This window comes from Ahaetulla prasina, chromosome 2 (genome assembly GCF_028640845.1).
Source record: "Ahaetulla prasina isolate Xishuangbanna chromosome 2, ASM2864084v1, whole genome shotgun sequence".
Classification (NCBI taxonomy): Eukaryota; Metazoa; Chordata; class Lepidosauria; order Squamata; family Colubridae; genus Ahaetulla; species Ahaetulla prasina.
In genome coordinates this window covers 292,274,195-292,298,949 of record NC_080540.1, presented here as the reverse complement: position 1 = coordinate 292,298,949, position 24,755 = coordinate 292,274,195, and the positions used below count along the sequence as shown (strand labels likewise).

The following is a 24,755-nucleotide window of genomic DNA, read 5'->3' as shown; positions in this document are numbered from 1 at the left end:
TTCAAATAATAAAAAAAAAGAAATTAATAAATGGGAATATAGGGTTTTAATATAAATGGGAAAAGAAAAAAAAGGGGGGGGGAGGAATAGATTTGGCTAAAGATTGGGGATGGAGGGTTAGATTAGAATTTTTAAGAGAAATGTAAATAGGGAAATAAAAAAGGTGGGGAAGGAAAATATATTGCTAAAAGCATTATAAATGGTGTTGGAAAAAACTGAACTGGATGTAAATGTCTACCTGGCTGATATTTTGTTCAGAAAAAAATACACTGTGATGGCCAGCTGTTCGTCGGGCGCGCTTCCGTGCCGGTATCTGGGTGTTCAGATGCCAGCCCACGCATGTACGATGGACCGCCGTTCTTCTGGGTATCGGAGCTCCTGCGCATGCGAAGGCCAGCAGGGCCGTGCATACCTCACGGGATGGTTTTGTGTGCCACTTCCGGCGCGCAGGTCAGCACGCGGGCACGTCAAAGTTTCGCCATCACTGCCCTACAAGGAAAGTCAGTCAGCAAATGGCACTATATGGAAGCCAAATAAAATAAAATAAATAAAAGGAAGTACAATTAGTCTTCCGCTCACAACCGTAACGGAGGCCAATGTTTCTGTTGCTAAGCAAGGCAATGATCAAGTGAGGTTTGCCCTATTTTATGACCTCTCTTGCCACAGTTGTTAAGCGAACCCGCTACAGTGTCCGAAAGTCACTGTTCTGTCCCCCCCTCGCCTCCGTCCGAGCGATGGCTTAATTAGCCGGCACTATCAGCTCTGGCAGCAAACTAGCGAGCGTCTGCCAAGTGTCTCTGTTATCTCCCTTGATGCCGATGAGTCAACAAACAGTACGCTGGTTGGCTCCGTTGGCAATGGAGGTGATCTTTCTGGTCACCAACCTCTGGATCATGTTGGACTGCTAAGACAGCGACAATCAGCTGTCCAGCAGTTCGGAAACCCCCCTCTTCGGGAGAAGAAGCGGTGGTGAGCAAAAGGAAGCAGAGGTAGAGCTTCCCTAGAGCTCCTGGAAGATACCAGGGGGCTCGAAGGGTTAAGCCCCCTCAGAACTTCAAAGTGCTCCAGATCTGAGGCTTTTTTCCTGCTCCGGCAGACCTAATTGCCGCGACCAACTTCCGGGACCAATTTTAACTTAAAGAAGATAATACCGGACTGAACAGAAACAGGAGAGCTCTAATTATAAAAGCAAGTAATCAATCAATTCCCTGTTATTTTTTTTTTTAAGTTTTGGATCTGATTTCAAAGTGAAAATGCCGATCTTTCTTTAATGAGCTACACAGTTGAAAACGAAAGTGTTACAAGTCTCACTGTCTGTTGTAGCTGAGGCCAACTGGAAATTTTTTTTTTTAAACATTGTAATGAGAAGGGAGAAGAGATACTGAGACTGGAAAAAAAAAAAGACTTAAAAGGTTTATACGTAATATTAAGTTAAAGAGAAATTTTAAGAGATGGCGGCAAAACAATTAAAGTCAACTGTTACAAAAACCCCAGGAACATTAACACCGGGAGTCTCTCCAGCACATACAGCAGATACAAAATCATTAAATTTGGAAGCACTTCAGGATAACCTGAAAGAATTTATGAAAGAATCTCTTAAAGATGCTATGAATTGGCAAACTTCCCAGATAGAGGATAAGTTTAAATTAATTACAGAAGAAATGTCAGAGATGAAAAAACAGATGTTAGAAATTCAAACTGGAAATAAAGAAGTTAAAGAAGGTTTGGTGTCAGCAGTACAGGGTCTGGCATCAAATGTGATTTTATTGGAGCAGGAAGTAGAAGAAATAAAGAAAGTTAATTTAAAATTGGAAAATAAGATTGAGGCAGTTCAATGTAAAATGGATAAAGTTGATGATGAAATTGTTTTGGTACAATATAGAGCTATGGAACTTGCTTTACGAATCCGGGGACTTAAAGTGGTTTGTTATATGGATGGCACGCATATGTAATATATGACAAGAAAATTGATAAGACATTTAAGAATAATATGGTCAGAAGTGCGTTGTTGAGGATTTGGAAAAAATATCAATATAAGTTAGATGGAAAGATACCAATATGGACCATCCCCAGACATATGATAGAGAATATAAATATATTACAAAAAATGGAAGTTATCACTTACAAAGAGCTTTTGACTATGGAAAAAGGGGAATTACAGTTGAAATCTAGGGAGAAATTGAGGGATGAAGGAAAAAATTATACATGGTTCCAGTATGGACAATTGCAATCTAGATGGAAAATAGATCAGAAAAATGGTATAAGGCAAAGTGATGATAATCTGGTAAAACAAATAAAAGATCAAGGTCAACAGCATATAAAGAGATTATATAATGTATTGGTTGAAATTGATTCATAAATGGAGTTGGTTAAAGATTGTATGGTAAAATGGGCACAAAATTTTCAACAACCTATAATGTTAGAAACATGGGAAAAAATTTGGGTGAGGAATGTTAAATTCATAAGCACAAAATTTAAGAGAAAATTTTATAAAATGTTTTATAGATGGCATTTAGATCCTAAAAACTGTCATGTATGTATCCAAATGTGAAAGCAAAATGTTGGAGATGTGATTGTGAGGATGCTACCTATTATCATATATGGTGGACTTGCAAAAAGTTAAAGCCTTTTGGATTAAAATATGGTGGATTATGCAGAACATTTTGAAAAGAAGATCAAGTTTGTTCCACAGTTCTTTTATTAGGAATAATCTCAGATTGCACTGTTATAGAGACAAAACTGATTCTGAATTTAATAACTGCTGCAAGATTATTGATTGCACAATATTGGAAGAAAGAAGACTTACCTACAATTGGAGAATGGATTAGTAAAGTATCAAATTTAGCAGAAATGGCAAAATTTCTGCCTACTTGAAAGACTGTACACAAGAAAAATATATATTGGAATGGAGGAAGTGGATTGATTATATTCAAAATAAGTATCAGATTAAAAATATCAATTAGTTTTGAGTGAAGTTAGGAATTATTATGTATTAGTTTAAGAAAGAAGGGAATTGATAGTGTGATGGTGTGAAATGGAATATGTTTTATGTTATATTTTAGATTATGTTTGTTAGTTACAATACCCTGTATTCTGTTCTGGGAAGTCTCGGGGGGGGGGGGAAGGAGGTGGGGAAGGGGAAGACTATAAATTGATTGGTTGCCATTGTACAGGAATAATGGTAGAATTAAACAAGTTGGAATGGTGTAATGTCGGGACTGCTCGGCAAACACTCCCGAAGGGAAAGGGTAAGGAAAGAGGAGTAAAGAAGGAAGAAAGTAGGTAGGTAGGTGGGTAGGGAGGAAAGAAGGAAGGGAGAAGAAAGGATAGGAGGAGGAGAAGAAGGAGATAGAGGGTTAGAAAGGATGGTAGTGAGAAGTGGGAAAGAGGAGGGGAAGTAGGAAAGCGAGGAGAAGGTGGTGGGGGAAGTTTAAGAAGGATGAGAAGGGAAGAAAGGATTAAAGGGGGGAGTGGCAGTCGAGCAGCCCTGACTGAGTATAATTTGAGTATAGGACTGATTGTTGGATAAGTGATTGTATTGTACACTGGTCAAATTGTGGGAATTATTATGGAAAAATAAAAAATTTTTGCAAAAAAAAAAAAAACAAACAGTACTTCAGCTCTAGTCAAGCAGTTGATTTGCCTGCTACGAAGAGGCATAGCAGCCCTCGCTGCTTTTATATCCTGTGGGGTGGTGCTCCATGACTCAGCACTTCCTAGGCCTGCCCCACCCCTGCTTCTGTTCTTCCCGCCTCTCCTGCCTATGAAACCTAGGGTCCAGCCAGGCCTGATTGCCATCAGCTGGGTCTGGAGGCGTGGCCTGGGGGGGGAAAGAGTCAGGGGATGGAGGCCTCGTTATCTCCTCCACCTGGCCTGCTTCTGGCTCCTGGAGCTTAGCCAAGGAAGCCGGTGCTCCCGAGGTAAGTCCTGATGGCCCTTCCCCCTCACTTTCCAAGTCACTTTCTGGCAGGGGGCCCAGCTCGGGGGGGCGCAGACACAACAGTCACTAAATGGGATCATGCGACCTTGGGACACAGCGACGGTCATAAGTATGAGTCAGTTGCCAAGTGCCTGAATTTTGATCGTTGTAACCACAGGGATGTTGCAACAGTCAGAAGCGTAACTTTGAACGGCCACTAAACGAACGGTTGTAAGCTGTAGGACTTCTTTTTGCAATCCCCTCTGTCGCTTCTGCTGTTCTTCCTGACATCTGTTCCCATTTGTGTAGCTACGTCTTCAAATACAATGTGCAGAAATGGACAAGTATGTCCACTCCAATGGCTCGAAGTGGATAATCAAAATTAGAAATGATACACCGGGGTTTTCAAATGGCAAAAAGAGTCCTTAAGAGTAGAGAAACCTGCTCGTTCTTGCTGAATATCAACCTGGGTCAGCATTAGAGTCACCTATGAGCTCTCAAAAAGCTATTAGGAATGCATTTGTTAGTGAGGCTTCCTCTCAAAACGGCTCAGGACTCATGGTTCACTTCTGAAACCGCCTGTTTTTCCCTCTTACCTTGTTGAGATGCCAGCCAGAAAAAGGACTCCGTTTCTCGTGCCATATCCGAACTTTGAATAACGTACCCAGATCTGGGAGCTCAATCTATACAAATAAGCACAACAGAATAATAAAGTTGGGAGGGACCTTGGAGGAGGAGGAGGACCTATACTACTGATGGCGAACTTTTCTGCCGTCACGTGCCAAAAGTGGGGGGAGTGGGGGGGGGTCGCACTCATGTGTGGCCACACCCATAATTCAATGAGCCCTGCCCACACACACATGTGCATGCGACCGCCCCACGCTCCCCCTACTTTTGACACACAATGGCATGGTGAGACCGGAAGGCCCGTTTTTTGCTTTCTGCAGGTGCCAGAACCTTTCTAGGAGCCTGGGGAGAGCAAAAAACACACACGGAGGCCATCCGAAGGCCAGAAACAGCCTGTTTCCTGACTTCCAGTGGGCCCAGAAGGCCTGAAAATCAGTTGGCCAGCACCAGACCTGAACTAGGACAATTTATTTATTTTATTTATTTTATTTTGTCACAACAATATATGTAGGTATCATACAAAAAGATTATATAGTAAATAAACACATATATGGGTAAATATAAGGAGGTATAAGCATATATATAGGAAGAAGAAAAGAAAAATAGGACAGGAACGGTAGGCACGTTTGTACGCTTATGCACACCCCTTATGGTCCTCTTAGGAATGGGGTGAGGTCAATAGTAGAAAGTTTTTGGATAAAACTTTTAGGATTATGGGAAGAGACCACAGAGTCAGGTAAAGTATTCCAAGCATTGATGATTCTGTTACAGAAGTCATATTTTCTGCAATCTGGATTAAAGCGGTTGACATTAAGTTTAAATCTATTAATTGCTCTAGTATTATTGCAATTAAAGCTGAAGTAGTCTTTAACAGGAAGGACATTACAATAGATGATTCTGTGAGTTAAGCTTAGGTCTTGTCGAAGGCGACGGAGTTCCAAGTTTTCTAAGCTTAGGATTTCAAGTCTGGTGGGATAGGGTATTTTATTGTTTTCAGAGGAATGGAGAACTCTTCTTGTAAAATATTTCTGGACATGTTCAATTGTATTGATGTCAGAGATCTGATGAGGGTTCCAAACTGGCAAGCTGTATTCTAGAATTGGTCTAGCAAATGTTTTATATGCTCTGGTTAGTAGTGTGGTGTTTTTGGAAAAGAAGCTACACAAAATTAGGTTTACAACTCTTAGAGCTTTTTTTGCTATGTAGTTGCAGTGGGCTTTGGCACTTAGATCATTTGACATGAAAACTCCAAGGTCTTTGACGGGATGGGGGTCGTCTGTAAGGTAATGTCCATCTAGTATGTACTTATTGATCATCAATTGTGTTATAAGTGTTGTACCTTGATGAACGTATCTTTTCTTTTATGTACACTGAGAGCATAGGCACCAAGACAAATTCCTTGTGTGTCCAATCACACTTGGCCAATAAAATTCTATTCTACATTCTATTCTATTCTAGTGTTTGGGTTCTTTTTTCCTATATGTAAGACTGAGCATTTGCTGGTTGAAATTTGGAGCTGCCAATTTTTAGGCCAAGCGGATAGATGATCAAGGTCGTTTTGAATGATAGAAGTATTGTCTGTGGTGTTAAATAGATGCTCACATGCCCACTGATATGGCTCTATGTGCCACCTGTGGTTCACCATAACGGCCCTATACCATTTTAGACACATGATTGTCCAATCTCTCCTTAAAAATCTCCAGTGTTGGAGCATCCACAACTTCTGGAGGCAAGCTGTTCCACTGATTAATTGTCAGGAAAATTCTCCTTAGTTTTAGGTTGCTTCTCTCCTTGATTAGTTTCCATCCATTGCTTCTTGTCCTGCTCTCAGGTGCATACAATTTAACAGAATAATAGAGTTGGAAGGGACCTTGGAAATCTTCTAGTCCAGCCCCCTTGTCCAGTGTGGAATATACCATTTCAGGCAAACATTTGTCCAGTCTCTTCTTAAAAATTCCAGTGTTGGAGTACCACAACTTCTGGAGACAAGCTGTTCCTGTAAGTAATTGCTCTAAATATCAAGAAATGTCTCTGTTTTAGGAGTAGAAGGTGTACCCCTTAATATGCCTTCAATTGAATGTAACTAACCACCTTTCTCATGTACCTAGAAGTTTAGTTTACTGTTGGTGCTAAACCAGGGGTCTCCAACCTTGGCAACTTTACGACTTGTGGACTTCAGCTCCCAGAGTTCCTCAGCAAAGCAAAGCTGGCTGAGGAATTCTGGGAGTTGAAGTTCACAAGTCTTAAAGTTGCCAAGGTTGGAGACCCCTGTGCTAAACCATGAAATGTGGTTCACAGTGTTGTCCCTTGAGGTGCAAATGACCAGGCTCAAGTTGTCCTACTTGAAGAATGTCAGAATAACAGAGTTGGAAGGGACCTTGGAGGTCTTCTAGTCCAACTGCCCACTGAGGCAGGAAACCCTATACCATTTCAGACAAATGGTTGTCCAATCGCTTCTTAAAAAATTCCAATGTTGGAGTACCACAACTTCTGGAGACAAGCTGTTCCTGTAAGTAATTGCTCTAAATATCAAGAAATGTCTCTGTTTTAGGAGTAGAAGGTGTACCCCTTAATATGCCTTCAATTGAATGTAACTAACCACCTTTCTCATGTACCTAGAAGTTTAGTTTACTGTTGGTGCTAAACAGGGTCTCAACCTTGGCAACTTACGACTTGTGGACTTCAGCTCCCAGAGTTCCTCAGCAAAGCAAAGCTGGCTGAGGAATTCTGGGAGTTGAAGTTCACAAGTCTTAAAGTTGCCAAGGTTGGAGACCCCTGTGCTAAACCATGAAATGTGGTTCACAGTGTTGTCCCTTGAGGTGCAAATGACCAGGCTCAAGTTGTCCTACTTGAAGAATGTCAGAATAACAGAGTTGGAAGGGACCTTGGAGGTCTTCTAGTCCAACTGACCACTGAGGCAGGGAACTCTATACCATTTCAGACAAATGGTTGTCCAATCGCTTCTTAAAAAATTCCAATGTTGGAGCATCCACAACTTCTGAAGGCAAGTTGTTCCACTGATTAATTGTTTTAACTCTCAGGAAATTTCTCCTTGGTTCTAAGTTGCTTCTCTCCTTGATTAGTTTCCACCCTTTGTGTTAGATTCGGGCAATAACGAGGCAGGAGACCAGATGAGTGACAACAGCTCTTTAGTTTATAGTGAACCCAGCAAACACATGCGGTAAAACCCCTCTTTATATACAGTTTTGGCTGAGGCTTCAACCAATCAGCAACGTGCTATTTCCCACCCAAGTTTCCCTCCAAAACTTTTAAAGATACATTACACTCCTTCCCTCCCAGAACGCATTGTACCATATTTACATATTTTTAGCATCTTATTTCTCTACGTAGTCACGCAAGTAGACAGGGCGTCTCCTAACCCTTTCGGACCTGCGCAGTTCATTCTCTGGGAGTGAGTCGAGCTGGCCGGAGGGACTGTGAGTTCCTCCCAGCTCCTCCTCTAGGCCATCCGGCCCTGGACTATTTGCAGCGTCGTCCCTGCAGTCGTCAGGAGGAACCGGTTGGTGTCGCTGGACTTCGTCGGATTCAGATAAGTCCCGCGTTTTTTCTCGGTTTGAGTCAGCTGTGGATTCAAACATGTGGTAGTCAGGGCCTGGCTGATCTGTTTCTGGCTTATTTCGTCTCCTTATTTGGTCTATGTGGCGCTTCCAAACCCGGCCATCCTCCATATCTACCAGATATGATTTGGGCCCGGTTATCTCAAGGATTGTCCCTTTTAACCACGTTGGGCCCTCACTATAATTGTGTGCCCATACTGAGTCGCCTATTGTCATTTCTCTCGTTTTACCGGGTGCCCCCTTGTACCCATCTGGGGTATAGGCTGGGTTTAGGCGGTCTAATGGGCACCTGAGTTTCCTGCCCATCAATAACTCCGCTGGCTGCGCCAGTTGTCACACAGGGGTTCTGTGTTGACAGCTAGGAATGTGTCTATTTTGTTTGCCAATCGCCTGGCCTTAATCTGGATAATGCTTCTTTCGCTCCGAACGAAACGTTCTGCAAGTCCGCTCGTCGCTGGGTGGAAAGGCGCCGAGAGGACATGTCTGATGCCCTCCTCCGCCAAGTACCCTCAAACTGGGTTGCCGTGAATTGCGGGCCGTTGTCGGAAACTAGGGTGTCGGCAAACCATGGGTTACAAACAGGTGTCTCAGGACTGAGATCATGGACTCGGCCGTCATGGATCTCATAAGGATGATTTCTAGCCATTTGGAGTAGGCATCAACTATCACTAGAAAGGTTTGCCCGTGGAACGGGCCAGCAAAATCGATGTGAATCCTAGACCATGGCCCTGGGGTTTCTCCCACTCGGATTGGGGCTGTAGGGGGTAGTGGCCTAGACTCCTGGCAGGCTTGGCATTTCTCTACCCTGTCGCTAATTTCCTTGTCCATCAAGGGCCACCACACATAGCTCCTCGCTAACCCCTTCATTCTCACGATCCCCGGGTGGCCTTCATGCAGAAGTTCTAATACCTTTTTCTGTAATTTTTCCGGAATCACCACCCTATCCCCCATAACAGACACCCCTTGAGCCGATAGCTCCTCTCGCTTTACAAATTCCTTCAAACGCTCGCCCGGCGCAGCGGGCCATCCCCTTTGTACCCAACCAATTACAGTCCGTATTGTAATGTCCTTGTAAGATGCCCTGGCCACTTCCTTGGATGTGACCGGACCCGAGTCCAAAGAGTCAATTAGCAGGATGGGTGCCCCCGGGGTAGGGTCTTCGATGGTCTCCGGTAACGGGCATCTGCTCAGGGCGTCCGCATGCCCTAACTCCTTCCCCGACCGGTGAAGCAATTTGTAAGAGTAGGCCACTAGGAAGATAGTCCATCGGGTCAGCCTGGGTGAGAGAGCCACGGGCGTTGGGCGGTCACCTGCCAATAGGCCTAGTAGGGGTCTATGGTCCGTAACTATCTCGAAGTCACGACCGAATACATATTCGTGAAATTTCTTTACCCCGGAGACTATAGCCAATGCTTCCCTATCTAGCTGACTATAGTTCCTCTCAGCCGAAGACATTGTTCGGGAGTAATACGCTATAGGGGCTTCTGTCCCATTTGGCAATCTGTGGCTGAGCACAGCCCCCACCCCGTAGGGAGATGCATCACAAACTAGCACTAATGGCAACGTGCCATTGTATTGAATAAGGAGGCTATCACTGGATAGGAGGTTCTTCACTCCTTCGAATGCCTTAGCTTCCGCCTTTCCCCATGACCATACAGCTGTCTTTGCTAGTAATTTGTGTAGCGGTTCAGCGATAGTCGCCTTGTTCTTCAAGAACACCGCATAGAAGTTTACCAGGCCCAAGAATGCCTGCAACTCCGTTTTGTTTTGGGGAGTGGGGGCCTTCCTGATGGCCCATACCTTGCTCTCAGTGGGGTGGATCCCTTCCCTGTCTATCCGGTAGCCCAGGAATTCTACGGATCCTACCCCGATCTGGCATTTGTTCAGCTTAACCTTAAGCCCGGCAGACCGGAAAATGCCCAAAACCTTTCTAAGCCTTACCCCCAATTCCTCTAAATTCTCAGCAGAAACCAAGACATCGTCAAAGTAGGGTACCACCCCGGGTAGTCCCTGCAATAGCCGCTCCATTAGGTTCTGGAATAACCCAGGAGCCACGCTAACTCCAAACTGTAGCCGGGTGCATTGAAAGGCACCCCGGTGCGTGACGATTGTTTGCGCTTCAGCTGTGCTGCTATCTACGGGTAACTGCTGATAGGCTTGGGCCAAATCTAACTTGGCGAAAACTTGCCCTTGTCCCAACGAGTGCAGTAAGTGTTGTACTACTGGGACAGGGTATGCACTCTTCTGCAACGCTTTGTTTAGCGTTGCCTTGTAGTCAGCGCAAATCCGGACCGATCTGTCCGGTTTGACTGGGGTGACTATGGGTGTCTCCCATTTTGCATGATCAACGGGCACTAGTATCCCCTGGCTTACTAGCTTGTCCAACTCCCGATCGATCTTAGGCTTTAGGGCAAAGGGAACCCTCCTAGCCTTTAACCGGATAGGGCAACTTGTGGGTCTAGGTTAAAGGAAATAGGGGTCCCCTGTACTTGCCCAGGCAGTCTTTGAAGACGCCCCTCGAACTCCTTCATAAGTTCATGTTTGAGGTCGACTTCATTCCTGAAGACCCCGGTCACTCCCATGCCCAAAGCTCGGAACCAGTCCAGTCCCAACAAACTCAAGGTCCCATCAACTATGGTGATTGGCAGGGTTTTCTGAACTGTCCATACTTGACTTGGACGGACGTTACCCCTCGAACAGGGATCCGATTCCCTGGTAGTCCTGCACCCAGCTTCTGGGTTTGTAGCTTGCGCCGCGATGGCAGGCAAGTCTCTCACGAGGTGTCCCAGGACATGATCGTGATCGATGAGCCGTGTCCACTTCCATTTGGCACGGCACCCTTCAATGTATGTCCTGGTAAAAATCTTTTCCTCTAGTTTCGTTGATGCGTGACCCACTCTCACAGCAGTCTGATTTAGTTTCGCGCCCTTTTTGAATGGACCAATCCCGGGCCGCCACGCTCCGCCGCCTGATTGGTCGGTTTGAATTTTTGGCGGAAGGTTGGGGGCTCGCAGGCCTGCGCTATGTGGCCTTTCTTTCGCACCATCGGCAAACCGCATCCTTAAACTTGCAGTGTTGTCGTTGGTGTTGGCCCCTGCAGCTCACGCATTCGCCCGGTCCTCTCTCTCCGGCCTCCCGTGTGGAAAACTCCCTTTCCTCACCTCCGATTCGGCCTGACTTCCTCATTGTGGACCGGGTTGTTTTCGCCCAACCCCTGGCGCTCGGCATTTGCAGGGTCTCCGCCGCTTGGTGGACATCTCGTGAGCCCTGGCTCGCCCAGGCTATCGCCAGCGCCAGGTTGCTTCTAGACAGCAGCCGCCGCAGTCGGATGTCCCTGACCCCACAAATGAGCTGGTCGAGCAATGCGCCTTCCAAATCTCTGTATTCACAATGGTTCGCGGCTTTTCTCAACGCCGCCATGTACACACTAATCGATTCACCCTCGCTGTACCCGCTGTCGCAACTCGAACCGTTGGACGAACTTGAGGGTGTCGGTGCGTAGTGTGCTCAAGTGCCGCTTGCAGAGTTTGCCACGGTACCGACTGTACCGGCGTTGGCTCTGAAAGCGATTCTGCGGTGTCGAAAACCTCCGGACCGCAGTGGCTTAGAAGTCTCTTCCGATTGTCCGAGACTCCTTGAGTTCGCTCGCTCGAGGAAACACTCGAAACGAGCCATGTACGACCCCCATTTCTCCTTAGCTGGGTCAAATGGCGCTGGCGGTGTGTAGCTGGACATCGCTGCTTTCCGCCCCTTACTGCCTGGGTTCGCTAATTCCTGGTTAATTCAGCTCTTTCGTGTGATCTCGCTGCCTCGAGATCCCACCTTCGTCGCCAGTGTTAGATTCGGGCAATAACGAGGCAGGAGACCAGATGAGTGACAACAGCTCTTTAGTTTATAGTGAACCCAGCAAACACATGCGGTAAAACCCCTCTTTATATACAGTTTTGGCTGAGGCTTCAACCAATCAGCAACGTGCTATTTCCTGCCCAAGTTTCCCTCCAAAACTTTTAAAGATACATTACACTTTGCTTCTTGTCCTGCCTTCAGGTGCTTTGGAGAATAGGTTGGCCCACCTCCTTCTTTGTGGCAGCCCCTCAAATACTGTCACTCCTAATCCTTATTATCACTAGATTTAATGTACCCAATTCCGGCATATGTTTTAGTCTCCAGTTACCTAATAATCCTTGTTGCTCTTCTCTGCACTATTTCTGGAATCTCAACATCTTGTTTACATCATAGCAACCAAAACTGGATGCAGTATTCCAAGTGTGGCCTTACCAAGGCATTATAAAGTGGTATTACTAGTCAAAAAGGGGGCTGTGAAAATATTTACAGACCCCCTCACATCCTGAATATAAACTGTTTCAACTCCTACCCTCAAAATGACTCTGTAGAGCATTGCACACCATTGCACACAACTAGACACAAGGATAATAATCTACTTCAGCTTTAATTGCAATAATACAAGGGCAACCAATAGATTTAAACTTAATGTTAACCGCTTTAATCTAGATTGCAGAAAATACGACTTCTGTAACAGAATCATCAGTGCTTGGAATACTTTACCTGACTCTGTGGTCTCTTCCCATAATCCTAAAAGCTTTAACCAAAAACTTTCTACTATTGACCTCACCCCATTCCTAAGAGGATCATAAGGGGCGTGCATAAGCGCACAAACGTGCCTACCGTTCCTGTCCTATTGTTGTTGTTGTTGTTGTTGTTGTTTTCTTCTTCCTATATATGTTTATATACTATATAATCTTTTTGTATGATGTTGTGACAAAATAAATAAATAAATAAATAAAATAAAGTTTTTTCCCGAATGCCATCACTCTGCTAAACAAATAATTCCCTCAACACTGTCAAACTATTTACTAAGTCTGCACTACTATTAATCTCATCGTTCCCACCACCCATCTCCTTCCACTTATGACTATAACTTTGTTGCTTGTATCCTTACAATTTATACTGATATTGATTGTTTCTTTTATGTACATTGAGAGCATATGCACCAAGACAAATTCCCTGTGTGTCCAATCACATTTGGCCAATAAAAAATTCGATTTGATTCTATCCTATCCTATCCTATCCTATCCTATCCTATCCTATCCTATCCTATCCTATTCTATTCATTTCACATGATCTTGATTCTATTCTATTCTATTTCATTCTATTCCATTCCATTCCATTCCATTCCATTCCACTCTATTCTATTCTATTCTATTCTATTCTATTCTATTCTATTCTATTCTATTCTATTCTATTCTATTATCACTTCACATGATCTTGATTCTATCCCTCTCTTAATGCAGCCTAGAACTGCATTGGCTTTTTTGGCAGCTTTCTTATTCATGGTAACATGTTTCTATCACATGTTACCATGTGATAGAAATGCTGGACCAGACGAAAATGAACATTTTCCATCAAGTAATCAATGCATCAATCAATTTGATGGCATTAAATAATAAATCTATAGTTTATTGAAAAGGCAAGGGTGGCCAACTCTCACTAAAGGTTATGCAAGGATGGTGCGAGGTGCAGCTGTCTTGTGAAATTGTGGGCATTAATTTTAATTTTAGTTGTAATAAAGGGAAATATTTACAGCTCAGGGTTGAAATGAGGAGTCCTTGGTGCTCTCTGTGCTTGCTTGTAAGTAATCTTGGTTTGAAGTTTTATCAGGCTTTGGTTGAAGGAGAAAAGTAAATATTTTGGTGTCTTCACAGGGTTGAGATTATTTTAGGGACAACTGTTAAAATTGGTAGCTGGGTTTCCACAATATGTGAACCAGATCCAAGTCCAGGAGACTAAACTCACATTAGTGTTAGATGCAAGAAATCAGGAACCAGGATATAGTTCAAACATGTTTTGGTCTCCCCAATATAAAATGAAATGTTGAGACTCTGGAAAGAGTGCAGAGAAGAGCAACAAAGATGATTAGGGGATTGGAGGCCAAAACATATAAAGAACAGTTGCTGGAATTGGGTATGTCTAGTTTGATGAAAAGAAGGACTAGGGGTGACATGACAGCGATGTTCTGATATCTCAGGGGCTGCCACAAAAAGAGGGAGTCAAGCTATTCTCCAAAGCACCTGAGGGCAGGACAAAAAACAATGGATGGAAATTAATCAAGGAGAGAAGCAACCTAGAACTAAGGAAAAATTCCCTGACAGTTAGAACAATTAATCAGTGGAACAACTTGCCTCCAGAAGTTGTGGGTGCTACAACACTGGAGGTTTTTAAGAAGTGATTTTTCTGAATTGGTGCTGGGTTTCCTGCTTGAACATGATGTTGGACTAGAAAACCTCCAAGTCCCTTTCAATTCTGTTTTATTCTGTTGTTTTTTGCAGACATTTCCTTACTCAAACTGGGTAAAAGTGCCAATTTTAGGATTGTTGTTTTTGAAATGAAAGTAGACATCTGCCAGCACCATTAACTAAGCGCTCCATGGCTTAGGACCGGGGTATTTGCAAGACCGCCTTCTGCCACCGATTGCCTCCCAACGACCTGTGCGCTCCCTCAGAGCGGGCCTCCTCATGGTGCCGTCAACCAAATAATGTAGGTTGGCCGGCCCCCAGGGGGAGGGCCTTCTCTGTGGCGGCACCAGCCCTATGGAATGAGTTACCTCCGGGGTTACGCCAACTCCCCGACCTCCGGGCCTTCAAGAGTGAACTAAAGACTTTATTATTTCACCGAGCGGGACTAGCCTAAGAATGTATTTTAGCGAAATTTTAATGGGTTTTTAATCGGTCTTCGACCGTTTTAGTGATTCGGCCACTAAATATTTGTTTTTAAATTGTTTTTTAAATAGTGTTTATTTATTATATTTATATCATAGTGTTATGTATATTTTAATATTGGCTGTACATCGCTCTGAGTCCTTCGGGAGATGGTGCGGTATAAAAATATAATTATAAATATAAATAAATAAAAAATAAATTAACTGATGTTATTGAGCTAAAGGATTTCAGAATTATAGATTATGGCACAGAAAAAATTATATGAGAGGCAAATGCCCAGAATTGTATATCTTGGGGTAGATAACCTTTTTCTGCCTCCAACAGTATCAACACCAAAGTAAAAAGGACTGGGTTGTTTTTTTTTACTTTTAACACAAAATAGGTTAAGTTTTCCAAGAAACAATTGGAGGCTGCAAAATGGGTCGGGCTATTCACATGTGGCCTGTGAATATTTTGCATGCATGGAGAACAGAATAGAATAGAATAGAATAGAATAGAATAGAATAGAATAGAATAGAATAGAATAGAAAATAGAGAACAGAACAGAATAGAATAGATTTTTTTATTGGCCAAGTGTGATTGGACACACAAGGAATTTGTCTGTGGTGCATATGCTCTCAGTGTACATAAAAGAAAAGATACATTCATCAAGAATCATAAGGTACAACACTTAATGACAGTCATAGGGTACAAATAAGGAAACAATATCAGTAGAAATCGTAAGGATACAAGCAACAAGATTACAGTCATACAGTCATAAGTGGAAGGAGATGGGTGATAGGAACGATGAGAAGATTAATAGTAGTGCAGACTTAGTAAATAGTTTGACAGTGTTGAGGGAATTATTTTTTTAGCAGTGACCGCGTTCGGGAAAAAACTTATCTGAAAAAATTTATCTGAGCATTTGGGTTTCAAACCTGAGGAATTCAGGCAATGTCTTTTCGTGACACACTGTGTGTCACACAAAGACACAGTGTGTGAATGTGAGGCACAACAATCCATCTCACATATCCAAAGATGCATACAATGTCCTTCAACCCTGACAGAGAAAGACCTCATGTTGATGACAGAAAATGCTATCGACATGGCCCCATACTGGGTGAATATCATTAGTTTTCATCTCAGTTATTTCCCATATTTTTAAACGTGCTGTATTTTTATGACCTATTTCAGTGATTCTCAACCTTGGCCGCTCTTAGATGTGCGGACTTCAACTCCCAGAATTCCAGAGCTGGCTAGGGAATTCTGGGTGTGGAAGTTCACTCATCTTATAGCGGCCAAGACTGAGAAATACTGGCCTATTTTATGTCTGTTTTACTTGCTCGGTATTGAATGTTACATATCTAGCTTTAGCAGGTGTTCTGACACAATTAAAGAAAGAAAAAAAGTGTCTTTTCTATTCTTAGGGCTGGTGGAGAGTTCCCACCCCGAAGTCTTGATTAAAAATTTATGAAAAAATGTATTTTCCTAGAAGTTGTGTACAGTTTTAAATTCCCAGGCCCTTAAATATGAAATCAAAATCACATTTCATAATGTAGGGAAAGTATGAATGGATCTATTTTATGCAGGAGAAGTAGAAAAGAAATCTTGCAAATGATTCACCTACAGTATTGTAAGAGATCAAACATGGTTAATGCTGACATTAATGCTGTCAGATTTCTGCTCAACTGTAGCCCAGGTTTTTTAATAATTAAAGCCCTATTTCGGAATTACTTTCCTGGAAGAAGAATTAGAGAAATAGGACCATGCCTCCTCCTCCTTCTCTTGGACAAGATCTATTAGCCCATCTCCTATGACAATAGTAGAACTGGGAAAATACATTTTCTAGAAGTATTAATAGAAGCAGAATGACAGAGTCGGAAGGGATCTTGGAGGGGGGAAGGACCAGGAGTGGGGGAGGGTCACGTGCGCACATGCCCACACCCATAATTCTATGTGCCCCGCTTCCATGCATGCGACCCCCCCCCACTCTGCCTCCCCTTGCTCTTGGCACACAATGGCCCAGTAGCCCCGTTTTTCTCTCTCACCTGGCTCCAGAGCCTTTCTATGAGTCTGGGGAGGGCGAAAACAGCCTTCCCCACCCCCACGGAGGCCCTACGGAGGCCAAAAACGGCCCGTTTCCCAACTTCCAGTTGGACAGGAAGTGACTTTTTTGCTGTCCCCAGCCTCCAGAGACTCCTAGAGGGGGTCTGGAGCCAGGTGAGAGAGAAAACTGGCCTGGTTCGCCAGTTGCGCCCCTTCCTAGACCGGGATGCCTGGTTCAGTCTCATGCTCTCGTGACATCTCACCTGGATTACTACAATGCTCTCTACATGGGGCTTCCCTTGAGGAGCACCCGGAGGCTCCAGTTAGTCCAGAATGCGGCTGCGCGGGTGATAGAGGGAGCCCCTCGTAGCTCCCATGTGACACCACTCCTGCACAGACTGCACTGGCTACCTGTGGCCTTCCGGGTGCGCTTCAAGGTCTTGGTAACCATCTTCAAAGCGCTCCATGGTTTAGGGCCGGGTTACTTACGGGACCGTCTGCTGCCACCGACTGCCTCCCACCGACCCATGCGCTCTCACAGGGAGGGACTCCTTGGGGTGCCGTCCGCCAGGCAGTGCCGACTGGCGACACCCAGGGGAAGGGCCTTCTCTGTGGGGGCTCCCACCCTCTGGAATGAACTTCCCCCAGGACTCCGTCAACTTCCCGACCTTCGAACCTTTCACCGCGAGCTTAAGACACATCTATTTATTTGTGCAGGACTGGGCTAGGATTTTAATTTTAATTTAGCTTTTAATGGGGTTTTATTATTTTAATTATAATTTTAAATTCGGCCTTATTCAATAAGTTTTTTAATTAGTGTTTTATCTTGTATCTGTATTTGTGTATTTGTGTTTTTAATAGGCTGTAAACCGCCCTGAGTCCCTCGGGAGATAGGGCAGTATAAAAATGTGATTAAATAAATAAATAAATAAATAAATAAATAAATAAAAACAGGCCTTCCCCACCACCCCGCAGGTCCTCCAGAGGCAGGAAACAGCCTGTTTCTCTACTTCTGGTGGATGCAGAAGGCCCGAAAATCAGCTGGCCAGCACGCGCAGGCGCTCTGGAGCTGAGCTCGTGTGCCCACTGATATGGCTACGTGTGCTACCTGTGGCACGCATGCCATAAGTTCACCATCACGGTTCTAATCCAATCCTCTGCTCAGGCAGGAAACCCGATACCGTTTCAGACAAATATTATGTCATGGCTGCCATTCTGCTAGCTTCGCATCACATCCTGCCAACCTGACATTATTTATTATTTATTTATTTATTTATTTATTTAAATTTTTATACCGCCTTTCTCCCGAAGGACTCAGGGCGGTGTACAGCCAAAGATAAAAACAATAAAGTATACAAAGTTAAAATATCAATTTAAAATACATATTCAATAATGGCCGAATTAAAACCGTCAATTGACCCAACCTAAAATAGCCCATATAAAATTACAAAGAATTAAAATTTAAAATTTAAAAAATTTAAAAATCAGGCCAGTCCCGCTTGGATAAATAAGTAAGTTTTTAATTCCCAGCGAAAGGTCCGAAGGTCAGATATTTGGCGCAAACCGGGGGGAAGTTCGTTCCAGAGGGTAGGGGCTCCAACAGAGAAGGCCCTTCCCCTGGGGGCCGCCAGCCGGCATTGCTTGCCGGACAGCACCCTGAGGAGACCCTCTCTGTGAGAGCGTACGGGTCGATGGGAGGCATAAGGTAACAGCAGGCGGTCCCGTAAGTACCCGGGCCCTAAGCCATGGAGCGCTTTGAAGGTGGTAACCAGAACCTTGAAGCGCACCCGAAAGACCACAGGTAGCCAGTGCAGACTGCGCAGGAGCGGTGTTACCCGGGAGCAACGTGAAGCTCCCTCGATCACCTGCGCAGCTGCATTCTGGACTAACTGGAGTCTCCGAGTGTACTTCAGGGGTAGCATTGCAATAATCCAGACGAGAAGTGATGAGAGCATGAGTGACCGTGTCGTGTCCCACTCCTCCGCTGACGGCCGGGTCAGGGAAATCCGAATCAGGCTTGCCTCTGCAGCTCTGCCCAAAGTCCTAGCAAAGTCCTCAGAGCAGGCAGGAGACCAGTAAGTGACTTCAGCAAGATAAGTTCGACTTTGCCTGACTCAGAGACTGCCAGAAAGCAGATCCTTTATATAGGCCATGGGGTGTGGCTCCATGACTCAGCACTCATTAAGGCCTGCCCCTCCCTTCCTTCTGTTGCCTCCGCCTCTCCAATCTTCTGATGTGAGGGTCACTCCAATCAGCTGTTGTTGGAAGTAAACTTTCCTCAGGCTCACATGCTGTGGAGGAGGGGGAGGGGTCTAGCTGCTCCGTTAGCCTGGGCATGGAGCCAGGGCTGGGGCCGGGGGATGCTCCCTCCTCTGCAGCCTGCTTGGGCATGGAGCCAGGGCTGGGACCGGGAGGTGCCCCCTCCTCTGCAGCTTGTCTGGGCATGGAGCCAGAACTGGGGCCGGGAGGCATACATTCCTCAGTGTTCGGGAGCAGATAAGCAGACCCCAGCTGCGGTGAGAGCGGACAAGACACAACAGACCGTGCATAAGGCATCCCGGTCCAGAAAGGGACACAACTGGTGAACCAGGCGAACCTGGTAAAAGGCTCTCCTGGAGACGGCCGCCAAATGATCTTCAAACGACAGCCGTCCATCCAGGAGAACACCCAAGTTGCATACCCTCTCTGTTGGGGCCAGTGACTCGCCCCCAACAGACAGCTGCGGTTGCAGCTGACTGTACCGGGGTGCCGGCATCCATAGCCACTCCATCTTGGATGGATTGAGTCTGAGTCTGTTTCTCCCCATCCAGACATTAGCAACCGGGAGGGGGGGGGAGGGAAGAGGTTGGAATGTGGGAGGATAAGGAAGGGGAGGCTTGGAAGTGAAGCCATGCTGACCCAAATAGGGAGGCATACCGATCCAGTCCAAAATCAGCCAAAAGTATGCAGAGATGGTGAAGGCGTGAACTGAAGGTCCGTTACGTAATCCAGGGGTCTCCAACCTTGGCAACTTTAAGACTTGCGGGCTTCAACTCCCAGAATTCCTCAGCCAGCAAAGCTGGGAATTGAAGTCCGCAAGACTTAAAGTTGCCAAGACTGGAGACCCCTTGTTCAAACAACGTGAGAACTCCTTATTGGACATTGATAGATAACAGGGGGAGTTCCCAGGAGGAAAGAGAAAGTTAATTGTATCCTTTGCACAGCAAGCCGGCAGATTCAGCTTCATTCTGTAACCACTTTCACTTTCAATAAAGTACAGCTAGTCCTTGACTTACGACAGTTCATTTAGTGACCATTCACAGTTACAACGGCAATGAAAAAAGTGATTTTTTTTGACTGTTTTTCACAGTTGCAACCTCTGACGCATCCGCATGATCCTGTGATCAAAATTCAGATGCTTGGCAGCTGGTTCATACTTACAACCATTGGGCTGCATCCCAGGTCACGTGATTCCCTTTTGCGACCTTCTGACAAGCAAAATCAGTGGGGAAGCCAGGTTCAATTAATAACCTTGTTACTAATTTATGAACTGCGGTGACTCGCTTAATAGTTGTGGCAAGTAAGCTTGTAAAATGGGCCAAAACTCAATTAACAAATGTCTCACTTAACGAACAGGATTTTTGGGCTCAATTGTAGTCGTAAGGTGAGGACTACACATATACTCTTGGAAAACAATGAACCAGGAATCTTTCTTTGCTAATTAACTAAAGTGGGACAGATTATTATTATTTTTTTTACATTTATATCCCGCCCTTCTCCGAAGACTCAGGGCGGCTTACAGTGTGTAAGGCAATAGTCTCATTCTATTTGTATATTTACAAAGTCAACTTATTGCCCTCCCAACAATCTGGGTCCTCATTTTACCTACCTTATAAAGGATGGAAGGCTGAGTCAACCTTGGGCCTGGTGGGATTCGAGCCTGCAGTAATTGCAGGCTGCTGTGTTTAGATAACAGGCTATCTTACAGCCTGAGCCACCACAGCCCTAACAAAACGATTGTCCAATCTCTTCTTAAAAACCTCCAGTGTTGGAGGACTTGCAATCTCTGGAGGCAAGTTGTTCCACTGATTAATTGTTCTAACCAATGGTGAAATCCATTTTTTTTTACTACCGGTTCTGTGGGCGTGGCTTGGGAGGCGTGGTGTGGTGTGGCTTGGTGGGCATGGCAGGGGAAGGATACTGCAAAATCTCCATTCCCACCCCATTCCAGGGGAAGAATACTGCAAAATCCCTATTCCCTTCCCACTCCTGGGGGAAGGATATTGCAAAATCTCCATTCCGATCCCACTCTGGGGCCAGCCAGAGGTGGTATTTGCTGGTTCTCTGAACTACTCAAACTTTCTGCTACCGGTTCTCCAAACTGCTCAAACTTTCCGTTACCGGTTCTCCGGAACCTGCCAAATTTTGCTGGATTTCACCCCTGGTTCTAACTGTCAGGAAATTTCTCCTTAGTTCTAGGTTTTATTTATTTAGCGTATGGCATCTACAGAGGTCATGCTGAGTGGTGCGGTGGTGCGGTGGCCTAGTGGTGGAGCTTTCGCCTGACAATCAGGAGGCTGTGAGTTCAACCCTAGGTAGAGGCAGATATTTCTCTCTCTGGGCACAATGTTGTTGTTATTATTATTATTATTATTATTATTATTATTATTATTATTATTATTATTATTATTTTTTTATTATAAAAAAAGTTTTTATTGGTCAAAAAAGATTTATGCAAATACATATCAGGTATGGTAAATTTTCATTTTTCTTATACATGATAAGAATTTTACTCAAAATTTTAAACACATACAACAGCCATATGGCAAGCAGGTGAAACGAAGTAGCTAAGTTTCAATCTTACATACACAATGAGGAAGGGTCAAGAATAATCAGAATATCATACGAAAGAGAATAAGAAAAACCAACACAATACCAAATATCTTTATCACTTCCTAGTTTTGGATCTCAGAACTCTGGGTTCAGCCTGACCCAACTCCAGGGTCGCAACAGCGGCAGCCGCCTCCGCCCCATGGTCTATAACCTCCCCTTCTTCAACTCCTGGGTCATCTAAATCCAAGAGGGCTTTGTGTTCCTCCACGTAGGCCGCAGCCTCCGCAAATGTACTAAATTTTTTCGTAATGCCCTCCCGGAAAATCATCAATCCCTCTGGCATCAGCCATCTGAAGCCCACTCCTTCTGGTACAATTTGCTTGATAAAAGTAATATTTCTTTCTCATTTCACGTACCTGTCTGGGAATCTGCCTCAGAATGGCTATCTCCTGCCCCTATAAGTCAGTGCCCCACTCCTATGTTTTCTAAGAATTTCATCTCTCGCCTCTTTTCACAAATTTGACATGAACCTCTCTAGGAACTGCATGCGTGCGTGCATATTGTGAATTAACTCTATAAACTCGATCCACATCCCAATTCATAAAATCAACACCTCTCCAAGAAATTCTCCCAACAGTTTAGTCACAACATCTCTCAAGTCTTCTTGGTCCACTTCTTCCAAATTTTGAAACCTAAGGAAATAAGACATTTTATCCATCTGTAGTCCAAGCACAGCATTGCTTGTCGCCTCCCTCTTTTCTGCACTGCCCGCATCTCACCCTCCAGACCTTCCACTTTCTGCTTATTTTCTGCTGAGACTTGTTGAGTATCCTTTAAATCCTTTTGGATAGTCACAATTTCTGCTCTTATTTCATCCAGTTTCTTGTCCATCTTAGATAACTTTTCCAGAATTCTCCATTTCTCCAGCAGTTGGTCTCTGACCTTTGCCATTTAAAAAAAAATTTTCAAAATCCTCAGGCAGGCACAGTATCCTTATAATTCCCTCCGGATCCACCAGGGGGCACTCACAGGAGCAACGAGTCCAGAGTACAGTTAATCAACCAGGAAGCCGAAGAGAAGTGATGTCATGAAAATTCTCATAGTGAAGGCGGAAGCTGGACGCCACCATTGTTCCTCAGAGGAGGGGGCCTCAAACCTCCCTCCTAAATTTCTCCATCACCTCTTCTCCAGAGCTCCACAAAACCGTAATCTTGTTATTTTAAGTTCTCTCTCTCCAAAGTGATTCAGATTCTTCCAGTCGCAGGGGAGAAAACCCCCGCACTCCGGAGTACTCCACCACATTTGCCGATATTCCTTCCCTTCTTCATTCCTCAATTCTTCTCCGTTCCTGTTCACCACCAGGCTGCTGCAATTATAAATCCAAAGCCCCGGTGTCACCGGGCACAGCGGCCCAGGCGACGACCAAAGTAATGGCCGCGGCCTGTGGCCTCCGCACCCCGCCGAGCCTAGGACGCGCCAGCATCGGTCCCCCCAGTCCTGGATATCGGCTGGGAGGCCCCTGGCGAGCACTCAGACGGCAGGTGTCCTTTTCGAACACCTGGCCCCTAAGGCGGCGGCCGGATGGGGACACTGGAGGCAGGAGAAGCCTTCCAGACGTCCGTTGCCACCGGACACCGGAAGTCGTCTCCTATTATTATTATTATTATTATTATTATTATTATTATTATTATTTATTAGATTTATAAACCGCTCTTCTCCCGAAGGACTCAGGGCGGTGTACAGCCAGGATAAAAAAAAAAAAAGCAATATACAGTTAAAATACAATTAAAAAACTTATTATACTATATGGCCGGAATTAGAATAATTAAGAATCTAAAAACCCCAATTAAAAACAGAGAAAAAATTTAAAATTTAAAATTAAACAATTTAAGAAAGCCCCGCACGAACAAACAGATATGTTTTCAGTTCGCGGCGAAAAGTCCGAAGGTCAGGAATTTGACGTAAACCAGGGGGGAGTTCATTCCAAAGAGTGGGGGCCCCCACAGAGAAGGATCTTCCTCTGGGGGCCGCCAGCCGGCATTGTCTGGCGGACGGCACCCTGAGAAGGCCCTCTCTGTGCGAGCGTACGGGTCGGTGGGAGGCATGAGGTAACACAATGTGGCTATATCTGCTGAACAAAACTCTGCATTGGCAATAGGAAGGGCATCCGGCCAGTAAACACTCAGCTCCATTCCGTTGCCCAGACTCCACCCTGCAAGGAATTATGGGGTCGTTAAAAGAAGAAGAAGAAAGAGATAGTCTTCCTTTTATCTTGCTGTTAAACAAATAAAAGAGTGAATGGAGGACATTAATACTGAGCGCTCTACTGATATCTACTGATAATCCTCAATTTATGACCACAATTGAGCCTAAAATTTCTGATGCTAAGTGAGACATTTCCTAAGTGGATTTTGCCCTGCTTTGCAACCTTTCTTGCCGCAACCATTAAGCGAATCGCTGCAGTTGTTAAGTTAGTATCTTGGTTGTTAAGTGAATCTGGCTTGCAAATTGACTTGGTTTGTCAGAAGGTTGCAAAAGTTGATCATGTGACCCCGGGCACCGCGACCGTCATAAATAAGAGGCCACTTGCCCAGTATCTGATCACATGACCATGCAGATGTTGCAACGGTCAGAATTGTGGAAAATGGTCGTAAGTCACTTGTTCCAATGTTGTTGTAACTTTGGTCACTAAACAAACAGCCGTAATCCAATTAGAAAGGACTAACAGGTATTCTTTCCTGTTCAAAGCAAGGATTAGAATTGTAGACTCTTATTTCCAATCAAGGAGAATATTTGTAGCCCAGGATTAAAATGAGGGGTTCTCGATGCTCTCTAAGCTTCGTGGTTTTCTTGCAGATCTTTCGTTACCTAAACTACCGTATTTTTCGGAGTATAAGATGCACCGGAGTATAAGACGCACCTTAGTTTTTGGGGAGGAAAATAAGAAAAAAAGCTGATTGGCAGGTGGATTGGCCTCCCTGAATACCCCCAATCAGCTGTTCCCAGTGGTCAATTTTAGCAACAGGTTCTTTGGTTGTGAGCTCTGTGCCTTGCTTG

General features: G+C 44.6%; 1 protein-coding gene across 1 annotated transcript in view; it reads right to left on the bottom strand.

The window, feature by feature from the left end:
* LOXHD1 (lipoxygenase homology PLAT domains 1) overlaps nucleotides 1–24,755 on the bottom strand; it is a 285,489-nt gene that overhangs the window by 179,704 nt on the left and 81,030 nt on the right. Inside the window, exon 11 of the mRNA XM_058168108.1 lies at nucleotides 4,516–4,602. Within this exon, the coding sequence (XP_058024091.1) occupies nucleotides 4,516–4,602 (87 nt within the window). The remainder of the gene's footprint in view (nucleotides 1–4,515; nucleotides 4,603–24,755) is intronic.